The 22,911-nt window shown below is 38.6% G+C and overlaps 2 protein-coding genes and 1 pseudogene across 2 annotated transcripts; 1 reads left to right on the top strand and 2 right to left on the bottom strand.

The window, feature by feature from the left end:
• Positions 1-2,113: 2,113 nt before the first annotated feature.
• Positions 2,114-3,782, top strand: LOC103965243 (probable ribosomal protein S11, mitochondrial). The gene is made up of 3 exons (XM_009378265.3): positions 2,114-2,251; positions 2,609-2,744; positions 3,025-3,782. The coding sequence occupies exons 2-3, from the start codon at positions 2,624-2,626 to the stop codon at positions 3,543-3,545; spliced, it is 642 nt and encodes a 213-aa protein (XP_009376540.2). The 5' UTR covers positions 2,114-2,251; positions 2,609-2,623; the 3' UTR covers positions 3,546-3,782.
• Positions 3,783-9,571: 5,789 nt separating this feature from the next.
• On the bottom strand, positions 9,572-10,234 carry LOC108868539 (annotated as a pseudogene).
• Positions 10,235-17,519: 7,285 nt separating this feature from the next.
• LOC103965244 (abscisic stress-ripening protein 1-like) lies at positions 17,520-18,954 on the bottom strand. The gene is made up of 2 exons (XM_009378267.3): positions 18,647-18,954; positions 17,520-18,008 (listed from the first exon to the last, which is right to left on the bottom strand). The coding sequence occupies exons 1-2, from the start codon at positions 18,866-18,868 to the stop codon at positions 17,826-17,828; spliced, it is 405 nt and encodes a 134-aa protein (XP_009376542.1). The 5' UTR covers positions 18,869-18,954; the 3' UTR covers positions 17,520-17,825.
• Positions 18,955-22,911: the final 3,957 nt, after the last annotated feature.

The raw sequence follows: 22,911 nt of genomic DNA, 5'->3' as shown, positions 1-22,911 counted from the left end.
CACCCTTATGGAAAACTTTGAGCATCCCGACTACTCGTATATGTGCGAACAACTTGGTGAGTCAATCATTGCATAAGCCTCATTGATCAGAAGTTTCTTTTGTGTCTTAGTGCAGTTCCAGCGTGGGAACCCTCCCCCCAGGCAATACACTATGCTATCCACCTAGTGAACAGTAACTGCCCCTTAATGAACAGTAATCGCCTTTTGCATCTTCACCGTTGCACTTCAATAGCCCTGACAATAGGCAATAAAATAATAGGTAACCAAGGCCCCACTCTCTTTCTGCTTTCTGCTAATTAGTCAGCTCGTACGGGCCTCCCTCATGCTTTCGATTTTCCCTCTTTAATTTATTTCACTCTCTGTCTCTTTGCAAATCTTCCAAACACTCGCATTGATCGAAGAAGCAAACTTGGAACTTCACTTTACCTCAACATCTCCGTTTCGGGCACTCTCTCGCACACGATCGCCCTGCTGGGACTCGCCGTCCACCATCGCGCTTCTCACCGATTCTCTCCACCGTCTCTGAGACTACTGACTACTTCCGGGGGAGTTGCCAAGAACAACAACCACATCTTCGCCTAGAGCAAGAGCCAGAGCTGACAGAAGATCGATTTCAGCGATCCCGACTAGAAATCCAAGTTCCAAAGGGATTTGGAGAAGCGATTCAACATCCCTCACATCACTGATGTTTTCCCTGACTCTATTCCCATTCCTTCCACCTTCTGCATAAGGATGAGGTCATTTTTTTCTTCATTTTTTTTGTTTGATTTTATTTTTGAATTTTAGTTGGGAGGCCCTGAAATTGGTTGATATTATGTTGTAGGACTCTGGTGATCGAAGACCTTGTAGGTGGGTACTATTTGTGGCGTGAAACTTGTTAGGACGGCGAGATGGTGGTTGTCAGTGTCTCTGTGTTTGCAGGGATATAAAGAGACAATGAGGGTTATGGGCAAAGATAATGGAGAGATTGAGGGAGCTTAGGGATTTTCCCCCCATTTTCCTGGTTTCGTGAAACTCACAAAGATGGTGAGGTTGTGACGGTGGTTTGGAGTTTGCAGGAGTGGGAGGGCTGTATGGTCTTCTGACAGAAAAAACATTAAAACATGTGTTTGACGTCAGACCCACCTTAGGCGCTCGGGTTGGCACGAATCCACGGGCCTGGTGCTTGGGCCTGCTTGGGCTCCCTCACCAGCCAACGCTGGACTTCCTCCTTTGGGCAATCAGGCCCTGTGCTGAAGCCTGTCCATCGAGTAATTGCTCCCGCTAGAGTTGCTTTAAATTGATGTGTGATTTGTGCGAGGGTGGACCGATGGAGTAATATAAGTTGGCATGCGTTTTAATAGACCTTTTGAGGGCACACCATGCTTGCATGGTTCAACTAATTAGTGAGATTCTAAAGATGTATGAGCAGTTTGCTTCTATAGGAAAATTACTTTTTCATGCTGTAGCTAGTAGCTTGTGATTAGTTTGAATATTTTCTATTTGAATTAATTAAGGATGCATTCTATGTATAATGAATTTTTTTTTATACAGTTATGAATATATGGAATTTGAAATTGATATTATGAATGATTCTAATAAGTAAAAATCTCTATGATTTGAACACGAAATTTTTTGAGTATGAACTCATACAAATCTTTGAGTAGTAAAGTATTATTTGAAGTTTTGGGGTTGAAAAGTAAATAAGAAAAAGATGTTGGTTAGAAAGTAAATAAATAAACTATCTTTAGACCAACTCCAATGGTGGGTTAAAAGCCAAATTACCCCCCAAAATTTCCCTTCAAACCCACTTCAACCCAAGTGGAAAATTTGGGCTAAATGCTAAATGTTAAACCAAGGCTAAATTCCTCCTAAAATTTAGCTTAGAAATCGGAGTGGACTTTAACCAATATTTATCGGAATTTAAATTTTTTTGGATTAAAATGTTCATAAAATTAATTTACGATAGTCTACATATTTATTTTTTTTAAAAAAAATTTAATTTAACAAAACAAATAGCTTAAGTTCATTCTTTAATAATCATGAGCTAAAATTTTAAGTTAGAATGATTAGAGCAAAAAAATTATTTCTAGGTTAAAAACTAAATTTTTCGGGTTAAAATATTTGGCTGCCCTACCATGGTCTTAAAGACGGAAAGAAATGCACGCACTCGTCTCGGCACCCAGTCTACAGCAGTGTTGTTCTTCGCACTCGGTTGGCCCCTTCCGTCTCTTCGTTCCTGCTCTCCAGCCCGCTCTCTGGTCCCCCTTGGGTATCTCTCTCTCTCTCTCTCTCTCTCTCTCTCTCTCAGTTCTGAGTGGGTAGGTATCGGATATGAACATCGATGATGGTTTAATGAGAATATTATCATGCGTTGGTTTTGTGCTTCTCCTTAGGGTTTGTTGGTTTTTAATTTATTGGGTTTCAATTCGTTTGAATGATTGGGATTTCTTATGGGTTCGATTTTCTTCTTTCAAAATTTTCCGATTTGGGGTTTGTTCGATTTCCTCTTTGTAGTTGGTGCCTGGTGGCTTGTTTCTCTTTCACACACTCCAGTAGCTGAGGGAATTGGAAATGCTATTTAATTTCTATTCAGATTACCCATTAAGTGTTTGTTTAATTTCCTCAGGAAATCATACCTGCGATGTATTCTTCTCTTTCTCGACTGTCTTCCTCTCTGATTCAGCGGCTAGCTAGAACCCGATGCCCGGGCCGCGCCGAGCTCATCACTTCAAGGTCGTTCTCCGACTCTAGGATGCCGCCAGGCAAGTTCTTGTTCCTGCCTCCTTTTCTATTTCGTCCATGAATTTGATTACATTGTTGAGTGAATTTGATTACGTTGGGTTCCTGTTTTTGTTGCCTACGAATTTGATTACATGTTAAGTTAAATTTTTTGGGTTTTGAATCGCATTTTGAATACGGTTGCTTGTGGAATTAGTTTGCTAAGATAAATGGCGAGTCATGATGTTTGATGGGAAGGGAAATCAATTCTTCATTAGTGGTAATGTCTTGCTAATGATTGAAAATATATTGTGGGATTTACAGGGCACCAAGAAAATTTTCGAAATGGTTTCAATGCTTCTGAGAATGAAGAGAGGAATTCCAGGTCTATCAACTTTGTGAGGGGAGTAGTAGAGGAGGATGGAAGGAGCAACTTTTGGGGTTCTCAGTTTCCTCGATATAATATAGAGCAAAATGCTGATATTGTCCACGTAAAGCTGATGAAAAACAATACCTTTGTTACTGTGACGGACTCGAAGGGCAACAAGAAACTTGGGGCCTCGGCTGGTTCCATACCAGATATGAAAGGAGGACCTAAATTGGCGAAGTATGCGGCTGAAGCAACTGCAGAACACGTTGGACGCATGTCAAGAAATTTCGGCTTAAAATCAGTTGTGATGAAGGTGAAAGGGTTTACTTATTTTAAGAAGAAAAGGCAAGCTATCATGAGCTGGAAAGAGGGCTTCTCTAGTTCCCGAGTGGGTCACAGTCCAATTGTATACATTGAAGATACAACCAGAAAGCCCCACAATGGTTGTAGACTCCCAAAGCAGCGTCGTATCTAAACCACAGTGCAGGTTATCCTTGAGTGGGTATAGTACTTGGCTAGGGAGAAGTATTCGGTGAAATAATGAGCTTGACCTAGTTGTTTTTTTTCCTAAAAAAATTGGAATTTCGTATTGTGATGCTAATGTAGTCTTTTTGAAGGTCACCTTACTATGTTTGAAGATGGTTGTTTATTATGATAAAGTAGTTGGTTAAAGAACTAATTCAATAATATTCCTGTGGAAAGTTTGGCTTCATATGTGTATTTTAGGTTACTAATGACTCAAGTTTAGGAAAACGTAGTTCAGATGATTGCTATAAACAGGTCATTGTATGCTGGAAGCCGGTCATACTTTGAATCAATTTCAGTGTTTCTCGTATGTTTTATGACTGAAATGTTTTAGGTTCGAGCTGAACTACATAAACACAACCAGTATTATTATGTCATGAAAGTTTAATGCATAAAATGTGGAATGCCTATGTATGTGGGTTTCTGGCTAGGGTATGGTTATATTTCCATTGTAGTGCACCCTAAGTCTTGGTCAGTATTGCTTAGTTATCAAGAGGGCCGGTTTACTCGACAAGATCAACGCAGTTTCGTAGTCTTGCACATCTAGCTCATTGTTCTTCTCTTCTTTGCCAGATTTTGATGTTCTTTAAAAGCCTGTTCCATTGATGAGTAAATGATTGAAGATAGTTTTTCAATTGTTAGTTATTGTTCTTTTACGAGGCAAATGATTTTGGCCTCTCTTTGAGGTTTGGGCTCTGTTCTTAGGTTCCGGGTTCCTGTATGGAATCACTGCAGGGCTCTTGCCTTATTGTTTGTTTTGTCGATTTCTGTGATTTGTGTTTTCCTGGTCTGAATGTGTTTCTTGTTTATGTGGCCACAGAACTCTGTTACCAAATTTCACTCAGATTTGGTGCAAACATAAATTGGACAATTCGAAGTAGATTTTCAAGTTTAGCTTTCATACACTAACATTTCTCCAATGTTGATTTCATTTGTGCAACGACTGAAGAAATGACCACCAATGACTTGTTGGCAACTATATACTTTGTACTGCCTAACGTAACGTGTAGTGTTTATTTTAGTGAGTTTATAGGCATGGGAGCTGTGAAGTGTTGCTTTATTTTGGTGGATTTTCTGGGCATAGAACATTTTAAGTGGTGTGTTATTTTCCGAGTAGTTCTTCGACTAATGTGAACTGGAGCTGTTGAAATATTTGAATGGAATTTTGGAAGTTACTACGTGAACTCTGCCTGGTAAGTTTATCTTATGTTGCTGGCCTTAAGCTTGGATAAAATAGGAGGAAAAGTGTGTCAAGTAGTTTACAGTTGACACTCTTTTTCACGTTGAATTCCTACGATAATGGATCCTAAACTTCGTAGTTGCAAATTTCCTCTATCCAATCTCTCTTCAAGTTTTTGTACATTTTTAAACAAGTTTCCCTGAGCTGATTAAATTTTTTTTTTCTATCTGCTTACAATGGATTTTCCCTTGAGTTGCCGTCGTTTCTTAACTAATGCTTACAAACCATTTCACCAAGTCCGCATCCATTTCCACGTTTATGTGCAGCTCTCCAAATTGATGTAAACACTCTCACGCAGTAGTCAGTGATTCAAACATGTCTTTTTTGTGTCCTTACACACGTGGTACTCATAGTGGTCGAAACGATTGGAATGCCCAGAAGTGCGTAGGTAGAGCCGGACTAGGCTCACATGACTAGAATTAGGCCATCTCCAACCAAGGGTTAGGTCAGAAGGTTTGTGGGCCCTACAAAATCTGAAAGGGCTAAAGGGCTGGCAGCATGCAGCTAGAGTGCATAACGTTTTTCACGTGTCCATGCTTCGACATTATGTTACCGATCTGTCTCATGTGATACCTCCACAGCCCTTGGAGATTAATCCAGACTTGACTTATGATGAGGAACCAGTGACGATACTAGATTGGAAGGAAAAGGTTTTGAGAAACAAGACAGTGAGGTTAGTGAAAGTTTTGTGGAGGAATCATTCCGTGGAGGAAGCTACGTGGGAAACGGAAGATAGGATGAGGGATTTGTATCCTAGATTGTTCTTTTGGTCACTAGGGGTTGTTATTTGGTTGTTTTGAATTTCGGGACGAAATTCTAATAAGGTGGGTAGGTGTGACAGCCCGTCCTGAAAATATCGAAAACGTACGTGTGAAAAGACAGTTTTGCCCCTAGTTTGATTTCGTTACGTTTATTGTTTGTTTTGGGGTTTTGTTGGCATGTTTGGTGCCACACACACTTTCCCACACACCACAACCTTTCTCCCTGTTTCTCTGCACCTGTCCCGAGCCCCATTCCTTCCCTTTTTCTTCGAAAACGTACGGACACACACACAAGCACACTAAACTTCCACAGATCGAGGGAACCAAGACCATATTCGAGCTCGTGAGGCTCGTACGAGTCCAACCATACCATTTCCAGTCGATTCAACGAGATCCGATTTGAAGTACTATTCATGTACATGTGATTTCTCACGTTTTAGGGAAAATGAAGCTTGTAGATAGCTTGGTGAGGTCTCAAGGAAGCTCGGAGTAGTTTGTTTGAAGGAATTGGACGTCGGGATCATTGGTTTCGAAGTTGGCCGGAATTGGATAGATTTTGCAGGTGAGATTTCGTGGTTTTTAACCCTTGAAAGTTGTATGGTTGTGTTCCTCTAGTTCTAGGCTTCATTTTGGTACCAAAATCGTGAAATTTGGTTGAAAAATGGCGTGTGGCCGTGCCTTGGACGACGCGTGGGGGCGCGTGTGGCAGTGAAAAATTATTTTAAAAATATAGGGATGTTCGTGAGGTTGAGTAGATCCCGTTGATGTATTCATACAGCCCATTTGAGCATTGTATGAGAAGTTATTTTCAAAGGTTGGCTTTGTGCTTTAAAAATTAACGTTTTTATAGTTATTTCGCATATAGGTGAGACGTATCCCGAGGACGAGCGTGGTCACTCGAGGCAGGGGGCCTACGACCCTTCCACATACCAGTGAGTGGGCTTTTGGTTTTCTGTATATACCTATATACTTATATTTTCCCAGAAATCGATTTGAATTGTTATTTGCCATATGCCATGCATTATATTATTGTTGTTTATGCACCGTTAGTCGCATTATTAGTTGCATACATATATATATATATATATCCATATTGGGTGCTGTGGACGCACAGGTAAGTGTTATTCATGTTTATATTCAGTAGTGATTCGAGATCTTTAGAGAGCTCATAACCTGCACCCCCGATGTTAGTGCTCCCGTCCAGAGTAGGGCACAGTCCTTCACGTGATGTTCACCTCCCGCACCACACGCTCAGCTTGGATCCAAGTTAGGTGCACAATCCTGTCGTATAGACCACTTAGGGTGGTTCCGACTCGTAGGTGACCCGCGATTATTCGCACAGCCTTCACGTGATCGTAGCACTAGAGCGTTTATATGTATTACACCCAGGCCTGTCGTATAGACCACTTTAGGTGGTTCCGACTCGTGGGCAGGTTTAGTTATTGAGATTGAGATTTGAGCTCTAGATGCAGCCGTACAGGTCACGTTAGGTGACTCCGGCTGCCAGACTATATGATATTGATATGATTTTCACCTGAGCACTTGCATTTCATTGTGAGATTTGGCATGGCATATCCTGAAGCATGATGGATATATTTATATATATATATATATGTACATATGTTTATTTTCTGGGAAGTATACAGGTTTTACGGCGAGGGGTTATAACTTATTTTGTTAAATGGTTTTCGAAAAGCTTTGTTTTTGCCCACTCACGCTTTTGTTTTGCGCCCCTCTAGGTTCTAGTTGTTCAGTTGGTTCGGTGGGTTTCCAGAGGGCTTTCCCGGCATTTCTGACAGACCATCACTAGCGTAGGGACCACCTTCGGGTGTACTGTTGTAGCGTCATTTTAGTTGGACTGCTTTAGGCTTTCTGCTCTGAACTTGTGTCTCACTTTCGCTAGCACTTATTACTGTTACCTTGTATGCTAGTTTTTCTTTATTCGTACTTTTACGTTACTACTTTATTAGCTTCCGCACTGTGCACATGGCTACGTCACTTTCACGTGACAGCTAGCACGCCCTGATCTCGTTCGGGATGTGTCACAGACCTTGGTTGGAGATGGTCTAAGCCGAAATGATTTGAATACTGTAAAATGTTAATAACTTGTTCATTCCAACTCCAACTTAGGCATTGTTTGAGGCTTGAGCCTATGCGCTCATGGACTCGAGCTCTATCTAATTAGTAAAAACTCAATTGAAAACTGAAAGTGATAATTAAAATGACAAAATCACCCTTCAACTTCATTTTCTCAACGCCATAAAATTATAACTCAATAAATTACAAATAAATTTTGAAATCCAAAATGCGATAAATGAACTGTAAATCTGGGAACAAAATTGTACATTTTTTCTTATTCTCTAGTGGTGCACGAGAAGACATACCTTAGTCATGATGATCACATGACTAAACAACTAGTAAAAAGTTTCCAAAAAAAAAAAAACCTAATAAAAAGAAAAGTCTTCAGTGTAATTCATGTGGTTAGTAGAATTTAGAGAAATGCTAAGGAGACTTTCTCAAAGCCAGACTCTCTATAGATTCTCCCTCACCTCATCATTTTGGCCTAATATTTTATAATATTAGCACGAGAATTGTGTCAAGAACATGAGATAACCAAGAGTCCATAAAAAGTTTTATTTTCAAAAGAATCTCCTCAACATTTCTTTGGAATTTATTGTCCCCTCCATCAATACGATAAAGAAAAAATATACTTGAAAGAAATGTCGTTCAAATTATCACCAAGTAAACTATTCTATATTTTTATTAACAATGAAATACATGGTGCGCTGAACAAAACCAGATAACACCAACACGATTAATTAAACGCTCAACAAGCATTAATTCACTCTGAGAGATGAAATTTTTTTGGATCGTAACCATACAAAATAGTTGAATTAAACATGATGCAGAATTAAGAAATTTTTAATTAATTGAACATTATTTTGGTTTAAATTTTGAAGAAATGTTTCTTTCCTTGAGTCTCTTCCTCTTTTCTCTTTTGACTTAATTTTGTTCTTTCTTTGCCTCGTGCTTCTCATGCTGCAGCAGAAACAAGAAACGAGAGCATAAATAAAGGTCAAACTTTTTATTTTTCAATATCTAATAGATGAACAATTATAAAATAAAACTATCTTATATTCTCCTGATGAATTTCAGACAGCAGAAAACTATGTATTAATTAATTCAATGACATTTTGGTGAGATTTGGCCTCACGACCTCAAGTATATAATGTAGTCATTGAGATTACTGATCTATTAAAATAATTTGTTAGCTATAGAAAATTTAATCTCTCCAATTTTTTTTTTTTTTAACAAATATGGTGATGCTTATATCGTAACATTTCCACTATAAATTATTTAAGGGGAGAGAAATGTTAGAACTTGAATGCAGTGGGTTGAAGAGTCTTAACCATCAGAATAATTAATTTAATATAAGGGTTATTCTTAACCCGTTTCTCTTTACCGTGCGTACTAATTAATTGTAAAAATATATCCAACTCATACAATTTAAAAGCACGTTCTAATTAATTAAAATGGAGTTTTAAGGAAAAATCCATGTTATTGTTTACTTTAACGAAAAATCACACTTTTACATTAAAAAGTCAATCCTAATACTATTCACTTTACCTTTTATTTTGTCTTTATCGTTAAAACTCAAAGTTTCAAACCATTTTCATTAATTTTCCTTAATTAAAATCATGAAAATAATTAGGGGTTGACATAATGATATTGTTACGTATCAAGGGCTAAGGCATAAGCGCCAGTACGTAGCAGCAGCAAACTAATTAAGTTCCTCAATGGTCACTCGACTCATTGTTTTACTCGAGAGATTTTTTAGTATGACTAGCACACGAGATGATATATCACGTATTATTATACAAATGGTAGGATATGTAAATTAAAAAGTTAATAACTTAAAAAATAAAATTTTCTATCATTTATATAAAAACACATGGTGTATGACCTGTGTTCCCGTCACAATAAAAAATTTCTCATTTCACTCCTGTTGCTATACCCTCCTCTGTCACGCCCTCCGTGTCCTTCTTCCGAGTCATCATCATCAGATTTTTTGTACCCGCGACGCCCTCCGTGTCTTTCCTCCGAGTAATCATCAGTGCTTTCCCCACCATAGCCACCTCCGCCGCTAGTACGACGTCCTTTACCAGAGTAATCAGTGTTGTCGCTGTAGCCACCGCCACCAGTACGACGTCCTTCACCAGAGAAAGCAATGGTCTCGGTAGCACGACCTCCGTGTCCTTCTTCCGAGTAACTATCAGCGTTGCTGGCCCCGCCGTAGCCACATCCACCAGTACAACGTCCTCTGTTAGAGTAAACAGTGGTCTCGTTGTACGCAGCTCCGTGTCCTTCTTCCGAGTAATCATCAGTTTTGCATTCTCCATAGCTGCCTCCACCAGTAAGGCGCCTTCACCAGAGTAATCAGTGCTGTCGCGGTAGCCGCTGCCGCTGCGGCCTGGTACGTGCTTGGGAAGAGTAACCAATAGTGGAGTCGCCGTAGCCACCACCAGACCGGGCACCGTAACCAGACTGAGACTGAGAGTAGGATGAGGTTTTTTCGTCTTCTTATTCATCCCTTTGGCTGGACAAGAGGCCACGGCTGCACTGCTCTTGATCAACCATAGTTGGTTAGGGGTATTTTGGGAATTGTAGGAAAATGCGAGAATGAAGGAAGGTTATGAGGAGGAAAGGTGGCGACTGAGTTTTGTGATGTTGTCTGAGTGCATGGTGGCGGTGGAGGGTTCTTATGTAAGTGTTGGGCATCCTAAAAATAATTGTCTGCAGGAGGCTTTGGCTCTTCCACAAGCTCATACGTAAAATGGGACACTCGTGGTTTTGCCACTTGCATGGTTGCCTGTCCAAGTCTTGGTCGATGGTCACCATTCCTCTCTCTCTCTCTCTCTCTCTCTCTCCAACGTGAATAGATAGGGTCATAGGGTTGATATCCTTCTAAAGGGCACTATGAAAAACGACATTTCTTTGTTTTTCTTTTTGAAATGTGTATGGGAAACATACCTTTGGACTACATATTCTTTTGTTTGAAACTCTAGATATATATATATATATATATATATATTTTGGCTATATCAATGTGGTAATCAAATTTCATCAACTCTAGAGGGGACGCCATATGTATTAAAGCATACTTTTAGTTAATAGAATTGTTGAGTTTCACCTACACTTAATCTTCGCATGGGTTCAACATCAAATGCAAGAGGGAATATCTCCATATAAATCACACCAAACAGAGGAGATACCTCTCTCAGGCCAGCTTGCTCTCCATACATCATTTATGGATTCATGTAAACTAAGGCACCACCTCCGTTAACAGAGTTAGTGGGATCAACATGCCAAGTGAGGGCCAACGAAGATTCGACAAGCCAAGAAGTGACCGTAGATGAGATCAGCCCACAAGGGTCTCCCAAGGCAAGATCTAGATGGATCTTCAAGCGATAATGACCTCATATAATCATGGACAGACATAGTCCATGATCACTGATGATGTTAACAGTGATCTTTAAACATGACTTTTGATTGGTGCCCCTTATCACGCCTCTCATAGTCAACCGTTGTTGGTTAAAAGGGTGAGATAACCTAGGGTTCAAACCAACCACTTAGGTAGCGCACACGTGCCCTAATGAATCACCTTAAGCTCAATCCAAACTCTACATCAAGACATGTCCGCTTTCCTGTGAAGGTAATTGTTTCTTTAGGCAGAAACTCATAGCTTGTGGTTCATTTTCCTACAATTAAATTTAACTTAGGCATTAAAGGATCTTTGGCTCACACCACATCAATGTGACAAGGTCTCCTTTGTCTTACTCTCTTGGTTTGTAGGGGTACATAAGAGTACTTCCAAACTTGTGTAAAATTTATTCCACAGAAATTATTGTTCTTATTGAGAACCTATTTATATTCATATCAGTCTCTCAATTCTGAGTCCAGGAACTTTTAGGACCAACCAGTTATTTCTAACTCTTAGAAACGTCATTATGGAATACACTTGCCGCAATAACAACGTAGGGAAAAGCTCCAACCTCTTGCTTAGCAGTAGGAAGAAAACCAAGCCTCTCTTCCAAACTCAAATCCTATTGTGGAAGAGTAGGCTGTCAATCAGGATCTACCTCCTAGGCTCTTATTGTGGAGGACTGGATGGATCTTAAGGAAATTAAAGTTCCTCGATTGAGTTATTCAAGAACTTAATGTGCCTCAGAAAGAATGATTTAGAAAGAGAACTTCTTAACATTAACTCTCGTATGCAGAGATAAGAGAAGGTCATGCAAACTATGATTAACTAGATCCTGTTGAAATGTCACACATCGACCGTATCAATGAGAAAAGAAGAGTTTAAATATCATAACCCCACTTCAACTAATACCGAGGCCTTTTGTGATAAAACCCCACACCTAACGGATTGTATAGATGGTAAATACCCAGTTGAGGACAATATCAGTTTTGTTGGAAGTGGGCCGTATGGCCCGTCTCCTTGATAATTCTACTTGGAATCAAAGCCAGGAAGTGGGCTTGTATTGTATTGTCGCTATGGGGTGAGTCCCCTTGGAGACACATGGTTGTGGTTGTTGATGTGTGGATTTCCCATGTGTGACCCACTAATTGGGTCCCACGTGAGGGAGCATGTTGAAATGTCCCATATCAATCGTATCAATGAGAAAAGAAGAGTTTAAATATCATAGCCCCACTCCAACTAATACCGAGGCCTTGAAGGATCCTAAATGGGCTGCTGCAATGGATGAGAAAATGATGGCACTACATAAGAATGATACATGGGAGGTAACGAAGCTACTTGAAGGAAAGAAACCAATTGGGTGTAGATGGGTCTTTACGATCAAATACAAGGCAAACAGATCGGTAGACAAGTATAAAGTGAGGTTAGTAGCAATGGGTTATACTCAAACTTATGGTGTTGATTATCAGGAGACTTTTTCTCCAGTAGTGAAGATGAATACAGTACAAGTTTTGATTTCTTTAGTTGCAAATTTGAATTGGCCATTGAAGCAGTTTGATGTGAAAAACGTTTTTCTTCATGGGCACTTGGAAGAAGAGGTATATATAGATTTTCCTCTGGGGTACAATGCTTGAGGGAAAACCGAAGTATGTAGGTTGCAAAAGTCACTCTACGGACTTAAGCAATCACCTCGTGCATGGTTTGGTAGATTTACTCAAGTTATGAGGATGATTGGGTATTATCAAAGTCACTCGAATCATACATTATTTGTGAAACGGGGAAATGGTAGAGTTACAGCCTTAATTATTTATGTGGATGACATGATAATAACAGGTGGTGATTCGAAAGAGATGATGAAGCCAGAACAAAATCTTGCAGTGAAATTTGAGATAAAGAATTTGGGAGATTTGAAATATTTTCTTGGCGTAGAAGCAGCTCAGTCATCTAGAGGTATTTTCTTGTCTCAACATAAATATGTTCTGGATTTATTAAAGGAAACATACATGTTGGGATGTAAGCATGTGGACACTTCTATCGTAGAGAAACATTATCTGGGAATTTATCCAAATCAGGAACCAGTTGACATAGGTAGATATCAAGGACGAGTGGGAATGCTAATTTATCTGTCTCACACTCGTCTGGATATTGCCTATGTCGTAAGTGTGGTTAGTCAGTTTATGCACTCACCAAGTGTGGATCATATGGTGTTAGTAATGAGAATCTTGGCGTATTTGAAGTCTGCCCCGGGTAAAGGAATTTTGTATGAATGTCATGGGCCTATGAGGATTGAGGGATTTACTGATGTTGATTAGGTTGGTGATGTGACTGATAAGAGGTCTACGTCTGGGTATTTCACATTTGTTGGAGGTAATTTGGTTACATGGCTAAGCAAGAAGCAGAATGTGGTATCACGATCTTCTGCCGAGGCCAAGTATAGGGGTATGGCACATGGTGTGTGTGTGAGATTTTTTAGCTACGAAAGTTACTTTGGAGTCTTGGTTCCAAATAGAAGGAGGCAATGAAGTTGTATTGTCATAATAAGTCTGCTAGAGAAATAGCCGAGAATCCAGTATAACATGACTAAGCATGTTGAGGCTGATAGACATTTTATCAAAGAAAAGCTGGAGAAGAAGATTGTGTCAATACCATTTGTGAACTCAGAAGAACAACTTGTACATATCCTTATCCATGCTATGTGCAGTAGAAAATTTGGTGATTTGCTTGTCAAGTTGGGCATGAGTAATATCTATGCTCCAACTTGAGGGGGAGTATTGGAATAAGTCAATATTTAGGAGAAAAGGAATGCAAATATTTTGTAATTACTAGAGTTATGTTTTAGGAAGGATATTATGTCCTTTATTGTTTCATTGGAGAACAAGGGTTGTATTATGTATATATATTCAGAATATGGAATACATGGAAAATTAAGTCTTCAGTCTCAGTAGTGCCTTGTTGAGAGCTTTCATAGCTTTCTTTTTCAACAAATGCTCCCCTTGAGTTACATATTTCCAACCACCCAAGATCACCACTAGTATTCTCCTTCTGGTGATCGAAAGGTGATGGAAATGAAGCATAAAAGAACTCGGATTCAGAAAAAGTAACATCCATGGTTACATACATATGGCGAGTTTTAGGGTGGTAACACTTATACCCTTTCTGTTGAGGAGAAAATCCTAGAAAAACACACCAGTAAGCACATGGATCTAACTTACTACGATGAATCTTGTGAATACGAACATAGGCTACACACCCAAATACACGAGGAGTAAGAGTATTGGTTGATATGATGGGAACACATTCTGTCAACACTTGAAGAGGTGTACGAAAGTTCACAACTTGGGATGGCATACGGTTAATCATATACGGCATATGTGATAGTTTCAGGCCAAAACCGTTTAGGTATGGACGCACCAATGAGCAAGGCACGAGCAGTTTCCAAGATATGACGGTTGTTTCTCTCAGCAACCCCATTTTGTTGTGGGGTATGAGGACAAGTAGTTTCATGTAGAATTCCTTGATCCCGAAGTAAGCCAGACAACTCGAAACCAATATACTTACCTCTATTATCAGAGTGGAAAACCTTAATAACAGAGGAATATTGTGTTGCAACCATTTGAGAGAAAGACCGAAACACCATATTAACATCACTTTTATTCTTCATCACATAAATCCAAGTCATACAAGTGCAATCATCAACGAAGGTAAGAAACCATTTAATTCCAAACAAAGTACTGACGGGAGAGGGACCCTAAACATCAGAGTGCATAAGATCAAAAGGAAATAATCTTTTATTCATACTAGGAGGAAACGAAGCGCGATGACTTTTCGCAGGAATACACACTTCACAATGTAAGTCTGATTCTTTTATTTTATGAAATAAATTAGGCAACATACGCCTTAAATAACCAAGCGAAGCATGTCCTAACCGATGATGCAATAACCAAACTTCTTGCAAATTATTGGTACGGGATGCTCGAACTACATTAGCTCTGCTAGAAACGAAGTCATCCATATAAAATAACCCCTATTTCTTAGTGTCACGCCCAATTATCTCCTTGGTCTGAATATCTTGAAGCAAACAAAACATCGGATACATAAGTACAACATAATCTAATTGCTCAGTAACTTAAGGAATAGATAAAAAATTATGAGACAACGAGGGAACAAGTAGGCAGTGATGAAGGGGAAGGGCCGGTGTGAGGTTTACAATGCTGGCCCCTAAAACCGATGATGTTGTTTTGTTAGCAGTTGCAATACACTTCCGTGAACTTGTTGTCATGCTAGTAAATAAATTCTGATCAAAAGTCATATGATTGGTTGCAGCCGAGTCTAGAATCCAACCTGTATGATGTTCCACATCAAAGGTTAAAAGAACACGCCCTATAGTACCTGGAGTGGCCAGGGTTTCACTAGGAGTGGTCCTAGTCAACAAGTTTTGACTTGGATCACTAGAGGGGGGCACAGTAAGTATGGCATCCTTGGTGGCAGTGGCAACGAATGCACGACTTCCATTTGCTCCATTAGCGGCTTATTCCTTGGCATGTAACTTTTTCTTCAATTCAAGGAACCACGCAGGTACTCCATGTTTCTGAAAACATGTATCTTCTGTATGACGGATTTGCCCACAAAAAGTGCACTTCAAATCATCCTTGTTTTCCCAAGTGAATGGCCGAGAATTGGCCAATGGTGATGGATTAAAGGGCCGGCTACTCGAAGGTGGCCATAACACCATAGTCACGGGAAGAGCTCCTTCTTGGTTCCCAATGCCACTGCTTCCCATCATAGTTGCATGGCGTTCGAGCAACTTCTTCCCATACTTCTTTAGTAGTACGAAGATGAATGAAAAATCCCATGATGGTAGGATCCATGGAATTAATTAGCCACCCTTTCACAATTGCATTCCCCGTTTCTCAAACTTCATACTCGGCACTGTCCTCCTTGGGCTCTTTGATGCTCCCTATCACGAACCCTTTCTTACCACGTCTAGCGATATGCATCTCCAACACCTTGAACCAAAGAGGATAGTTTGATCCATTAAGTTTTACAGTACTTGATACGGCTGAAGCATCACTCTGAATAACCACCAGATTGACAACTGAACCGTGGGTAGAGCCATGCGCCCTACCCTCCAATTTCAGTCCTAACTCTCCCTTTATCACTTGCCATTGATCACGGCAGCACCCAATACACAGTAGCACGTAGCAAGTAATTGACTTTGCTGCAGGGATGCAGCGGGAAAAACAGGAAAAAAAAAGAAAAACAAAAACTTGATGTGTGTTTCCCTTTACGAAAGCAACAGCACGGCACACGAAGTCTTGGCAGCAACATACACACACGGCAACCTTGGCTTGCTGCAGGAATGAAGCGAAGAACCACATACTTACTGTATTTTTTTTTTTTTTCACGGCAGCAGCAGCATGGCGGGAGTCTTAGTGTTACAGTTAGGCTCCGATGCCAAATAGAAACTTACGGCTTAATTTTCCATGTATTTCATATTCTGAATATATATATATATATATATATATATATATATATATATATAAAATACGATCTTTGTTCTCCAAGAAAAAAATAAAGGACATAATATCCTTCCTAAAACATGATTCTAATAATTACAAAATATTTACATTCTTTTTCTCCTAAATATTAACTTATTCCAATAGATCCATGCATGCATGTTTAGTAGGATCGAAACAATGATCTTGCAACACCGTGAATCCGCGCACCGCCCGCACCTTTGTCAAGGGCAGAGGAGAATCGAGAAGCATGCAGGAGGCCAAGAAAAAAGTAAAACTTGAGACTCTACTAAAAGTAGACAAAAGTATTAATTAACCGTTATGTGAAGACTTTAATTTACTTTTACCATCGCATTTCTTTTAACATTTGAGATATTGTATTTGATTTTTGTGTTTTTAATATGCCCATACTTAAGATGTAAAAAGGTGTGCACATTCACTATCTAATGAGACATATACATGTGGGTAGCAAAACCACAGTTATACACCTGAGTTTGAATATTTTTTTCTTAAAGTTGGATTAAGGTATAATATCGTATGAATCAAATATGGTACATAAATATTGTTACGATAGATATATCCTAAAGAAAATCTAAATTAACTATATTTTTTACTTCAAAATTGGATTAAAGTATAATATCGTATGAATCAAATGTGGTACATAAATATTGTTATGATAGGTACTTCCTAAGGAAAATCTAAATTAGTTATTGATGATGTCAATGACAATTACATAGCACGACCATGATGCTCCCACGACTCAAAAACCAGCGTGAGATGCCCGCGTACCCTCCGTCTTATTGGATACAAACTTGCTAAGTCAACTTTTCGTAGTTGGTATTGACAAAATATAGATCCCCAATCTCTACATATAAAATATTATGTTGATGTGGTATAAGAAATCATTCAAAATAAGATGTGGCCATTCAAAATAAGTACCGAATAAATGATATTACTATAAACAATGACAATAACATACATATATGCGTGACATGCTAAAAAAGAACCAGATGACACATATTAAATAAAACGACACAAACTTTTATTTTTGTTTGTTTTGAGATGTTAAGGAGACTCTTTTAGAAGTGAAAGCCTCACTTTGGGCGAGTCTTCTTAACATTGATATTTTTTTTTTATTGAAAAGGGAAACATAATTAACCAAACTTTTGTAGCGATATTGTTGAGAATAAGCATGAAATGTAAATGGATGATGATGATGTTCCACACTGATCTAGAAGAGGTGGTGATGCTTCTTTCCATAAGCCTCTTCCTCTTCTTTCTTTGTCTCTTTCTTCTGATGATGCTCATGGAAGGCAAATCCACCGGCACCAACTGCAGCTGCTGCAGCAATCTCTTCTTCTATCTTGTGCTTGTGGGCATGCTCTGGGTCTTTCTTTGCCTTGTGCTTCTCATGCTGCACCGCATCATATAGAAATGACATAAGTTATCACACATTTGATTAGACTTGTGTTCTTATATATAAGTTGTTGGTAAATAAAAAACGATTATTTATCAAAACCCTACATGAACTATTACGTAAGTATCACTCTACTCATTTCTTCTCCTGCTTATAACTGTACCATTTACCTGTGGACTTTTTGGTTCCGTATCTTACATAACTAGTTCATCAATTCCGTCCATTGATTGTTTTGTTCCACAAAATTAACATGGTACCATTGATAACGATGACGTACTGCTAATATATCTAGTGTTTCGTGATCAAAAGCTAACGTCTCGCAAAGGACGGAGTTGACAGAAAATGAAGGTTCGGGAGGTCGACGGCGATCATTCAGTTGCAAAAATATGGTAAAGTGATAATGAATGAAGTATATATCAAATAATCAAATCATGAATAATTTTAAGAAATATATATAGGTGGGTGGCTAAAAGGGTAGTGTTATTCACACACCTCTTTTACTTCTCACACACACTTTGTTAATTATTGTCCATATCTTCTAAGTTTATTCGATCTGACAGTTGGAAATTGAAAGGTGTGTGAGAGGTAAAAATGAGTGTGTAGATAGCACTACACTATTAAAACTCAAAACATACCAAGGCATAAGCGCCGGCAGCAACAACACCGGCCTCCCCGAGGTGCTCGAGATGCTTGTGGTGCTTCTCCTCTTTCTTGTAATCAATTTCAGGTTCAAGAGTGGTGGTGGCGCCATATGCCACGGTGGTCTCGCTATAGCCAGACTGAGGGTAGTATGAGGGTTTGTCTTCATCCTTGTGGTGGTGGTGGTGGTGACCGTGGTGGTGCTTCTCTTCAGACATGATGAGTTTTGGGGGATTATACGGAAAACAGATTGGTTATGAGAAGTTGTAATGTGGGTTGTGATGGTGTGAGGGAGTTGGTTGCATGGTGGAGGGTATTTATAAATGTGACGCCCAATATTTACAGGTTCAAATGTAAAGTACTAAGTAGGGCAAAACTAAAAGGTTGATAAACTTATTAATTGACATGACATATACATATCACTTGTCAAATTGAAATAATATACTTATATTATAAAAAATGTGTTCTTCCTATTTACTCAAAGTTGGACACTCATGCTCTTGACGCCACATGCATATCGCAAGCCATGCTTGCTTTGGTGGACGGCTAGGATTGCTCTCTCATAATAAAGTGATAGATATGAGAAATTAGATCAAGTAGTATGGTGTTATCTGAGGAAATTCTCAACTGGGACTCAACCCATATATATAGGTTCTATTCAAGGAAATAATCAAAGAGTGTGGTTCATTCAAACTTCACAAATTTTTTAATAGGCCTTTTGACAAAACGCAGAAGTTCAACTTTTCACATGTATGGTGGTGTACACTCGTGATACTGTGGATTGATCCTTAAAGAGAGGAAAAATCTTTAGAAAAATATGTTTTTTCTTTCACGGTACATACCACTAAATGATCTGAAAAGAAAAAAAAAAACAAAAGGTCAAATCTACATAAAATTCATATCATTGAGTGGTAAGTACCATTGTAGCCAAACCTTAAAAGAAGAATTGGCCGTGTCATAAATTTGTTTATATCATGGTTACTTTTGTTGTTATATCTTGTATTATATATGTTTTAATCTAAACAAAAATCAATTTGATTGAACTTCATAATGCTAGTTCATCGACCCAACCAAGTAATTAAGTCAAAGCGTTAGGTTATCTTTCGTCTGTTTGGATAAAACTTCCATTCTTTTATTAGGAGAAGGCACAAATTTCACTTTTTACGAATAATGTATGTTTTGTAGAGATGATCTTTTAATGAAGATTAAAAAATTAAATGGTTCCAATTATAAAAATTATATGGTGAAGATATATTATTCTCAAAGAATGGTATGTGCATGGCTCCAATGTAGGGGTGCAAGTATTAATCTTGTTTTTATTTTACATAGTACTTAGTTGATCAATTTTTTACTTATAAGACTGTTAGTTTACATAATATATAGTTGATCAATTTTTTTACTTATAAGACTGTTAGTTTCATGACACGGATTGTTGGAATAAAAGTGTTAAATTGCTATGTATAATGATCAAAAGTTGAATATATGAATAACAAAATTGAACGGAATTAGAAAAATCTCAAATTGAGTCGAGACAAGCATTAGACCGGTCAAAGACGATTTCTGCCCCACTGGTACTTATGAAGGAAGCACTGCAATTAGAAAGATTATCCACGGGTTCATAGTTTTGGGGTTGTACCTTTGCACTGGTTCTGGATTTTCCTTTGCATAATTATCTATAACAATTGAAACCGTGTGCTGCAATTAGAAAGGTTATAGCCTCTCTCATATGGCATGATTCCTTTATGGGAATAGGATGCTGTCCGGATTCTCTCTATGATGATTTGGAGGATCAATCAATCGTGTCTGTTCATTGTACATCGTGCGGTTAGAAATTACTTTAAATTTTTTATTTAAAATTGAATATAAATAGTACTTAACGAAAATTGAGTGCACAATGTACGATGAACATACATGATTGATTGATCCCCGGATCCCCACAAAAAGGATCCGGAGAGGATCTTTGTCCTCCTTTGTAATCCAGGTTGGGATCACATCTAAATACATTTTCTACTATAATAACCTTACAGGTTTTCTAAGACCATCTCCAACCGACCTAACCAAAATATACCCCGTTTTGACATGAAAACCGTCTCCAACCGAGGGCTAGGCCAAAAGGCTCCAAATACCCATATCTCTAACATACCCCGCCTCCGGGAAATGGCAAAACACAACTTAAGATCCAACTGCGCAATAATTCTTTGTAGACATTATGGTTGTATCTAACATCCTCGTTAGACTGCCTACGTACCTTAAATAGGGATCAAGCCATTCGCAGTTCATTATTTCACTATGCTCGAATATTCATCACATAAATCGTTATGTCCTAACAATATACCACAATGCATATCATGCAATATTTCAAAGAACAAACGATGAAGCACAATCATATTCTCTAGCCATATTTATCAACAAGTCTAATCATAACAATAACAATGATATCCAACATAACAATCCCACATGACGATTAACATTTCCACTTCATCCATCACATAAATCATCATGTTTCCCACATAAAATCACAATTCATAGCGTGTAACATCTTAAAGAATTATCAATGCACAATATTATTCTCTAGAACATTGATCAACTAAAATAATCATAATAACAACACTCATGTCTAGCGTCATTCCACAATTACTTCAAGTAACCAATTCCATGAATCAAGGAGGCACGATATTCACATTTAATTACGTTAATCAGTCAACAAGATCACATATCAATGCACAAAATTTAATAACGGAATTCTACATAATTCCTTGCCTGGATTCCAAGAAATAACATGGTAATTCTAATTTATAGACAAAATGTCTACTGTAAGCAATTCCCACTCACTCGAATCTAGGGTCGAACTAACTTTATGGAAATGAACAAGAGCAAGGATTCCAGACCAGTCAACGGAATCCAAAATATCTAGCGTTTCTCGTAGTCTACCTAAATCTATTACATGTATAATCAATGCCTATATCAGGGAAATGGTGCACTGGCCAACCAGAACTCGGATAAACTATGAAGCACGGGTGAGTGACAATTATACAAGTATGTGATATTCAATAAAAGAAAGACCATCGACAACCGTTTATAAACCTCAAATATAAGTTCATAGATATGAAAACATAGTCAAGTCTCTAACAACTCCGAAGGAGTCACCCAGACATCCAACGGCTTTTCCCATTCAAACCACCAAGATTCTTAAAAACCATCATTCATATGTACATTAAAAACTAGGGCTAGAGGGATGTTTTTTGGCAGAAGCCTACATAAGTAACCAAACAGGAAATGGCCCCCCCAAAGTGGATTAACCAAGCAAAGCCACCCCTAAGAATGTAACCAAGCAGGTAGTGACCCCCCCAATGTGGATTAACCAAGCAGAGTCACTCCTACATTTGTTAGGAAGTGATCACCCAGTGCAAATTAACCAAACATGATCACTCCTAAGCATACATGGCCATAACGATCGCCCCACGCTGATTAACCAAGCGCAATCCATATATAGTATGGTCCCCCAATACGGTTTAACCAAGCAGGACCACTAGTGACCCCCCAATATGGATTAACCAAGCAGGTTCATAGTCCCCTACTAGCCTTCAATTTATAAAACATTTCAATATGCAATTTGAACTGTTAGGCAGTAATCACCCAACGCAGATTAACCAAGCATGATCACCCGTAAGTATAAATGGCCATAAGGATTGCCCAATGCGGATTAACCAAGCGTGATCCATATATAGTATAGCCCCCTAATGCGGTTTAGCCAAGCATGACCACTAGTGACCCCCCAATATGGATTAACCAAGCAGGTTCATAGTCCCCTACTAGCCTTCAATTTATAAAACATTTCAATATGCAATTCGAATCACTTTTTCACAAATATTATGAATACATGAATCAAATCACATTTAATAAAATTAGATCGATGGCCAATTATAAAAGAATCACATTTTAATATAAAACTCATTTATAAAACCATGCCATATCCACAAAGGATATTAATATAAAGAATCAGGTAATCACCATATCATATATATTAAAGTCACTCACTGAGACAAATCTGCAAAGCTTCACTGAGCCTCTAGTAATACTAATTTTACTAATTCAAATGGTTCAAGTCCTGTTGACAAAAATCAACAGTGGGGTTCACACCCTACCAATTTAATCCAGAAGATCCGCACATCATAATCTAGATCCGTAACTTCCTAAGGTCCACATTATGCTCAAAGAACAATATACTAAAATCTCATTGCGATCCGACGGTCGGGTCTTT

Source organism: the organism of the source record quoted next, unplaced genomic scaffold (genome assembly GCF_019419815.1).
Source record: "Pyrus x bretschneideri cultivar Hongxiangsu unplaced genomic scaffold, Pyrus_bretschneideri_v1 Contig16, whole genome shotgun sequence".
Classification (NCBI taxonomy): Eukaryota; Viridiplantae; Streptophyta; class Magnoliopsida; order Rosales; family Rosaceae; genus Pyrus; species Pyrus x bretschneideri.
The sequence above is the reverse complement of the archived record's forward strand: the minus strand, read 5'-3'. Positions and strand labels throughout refer to the sequence as shown.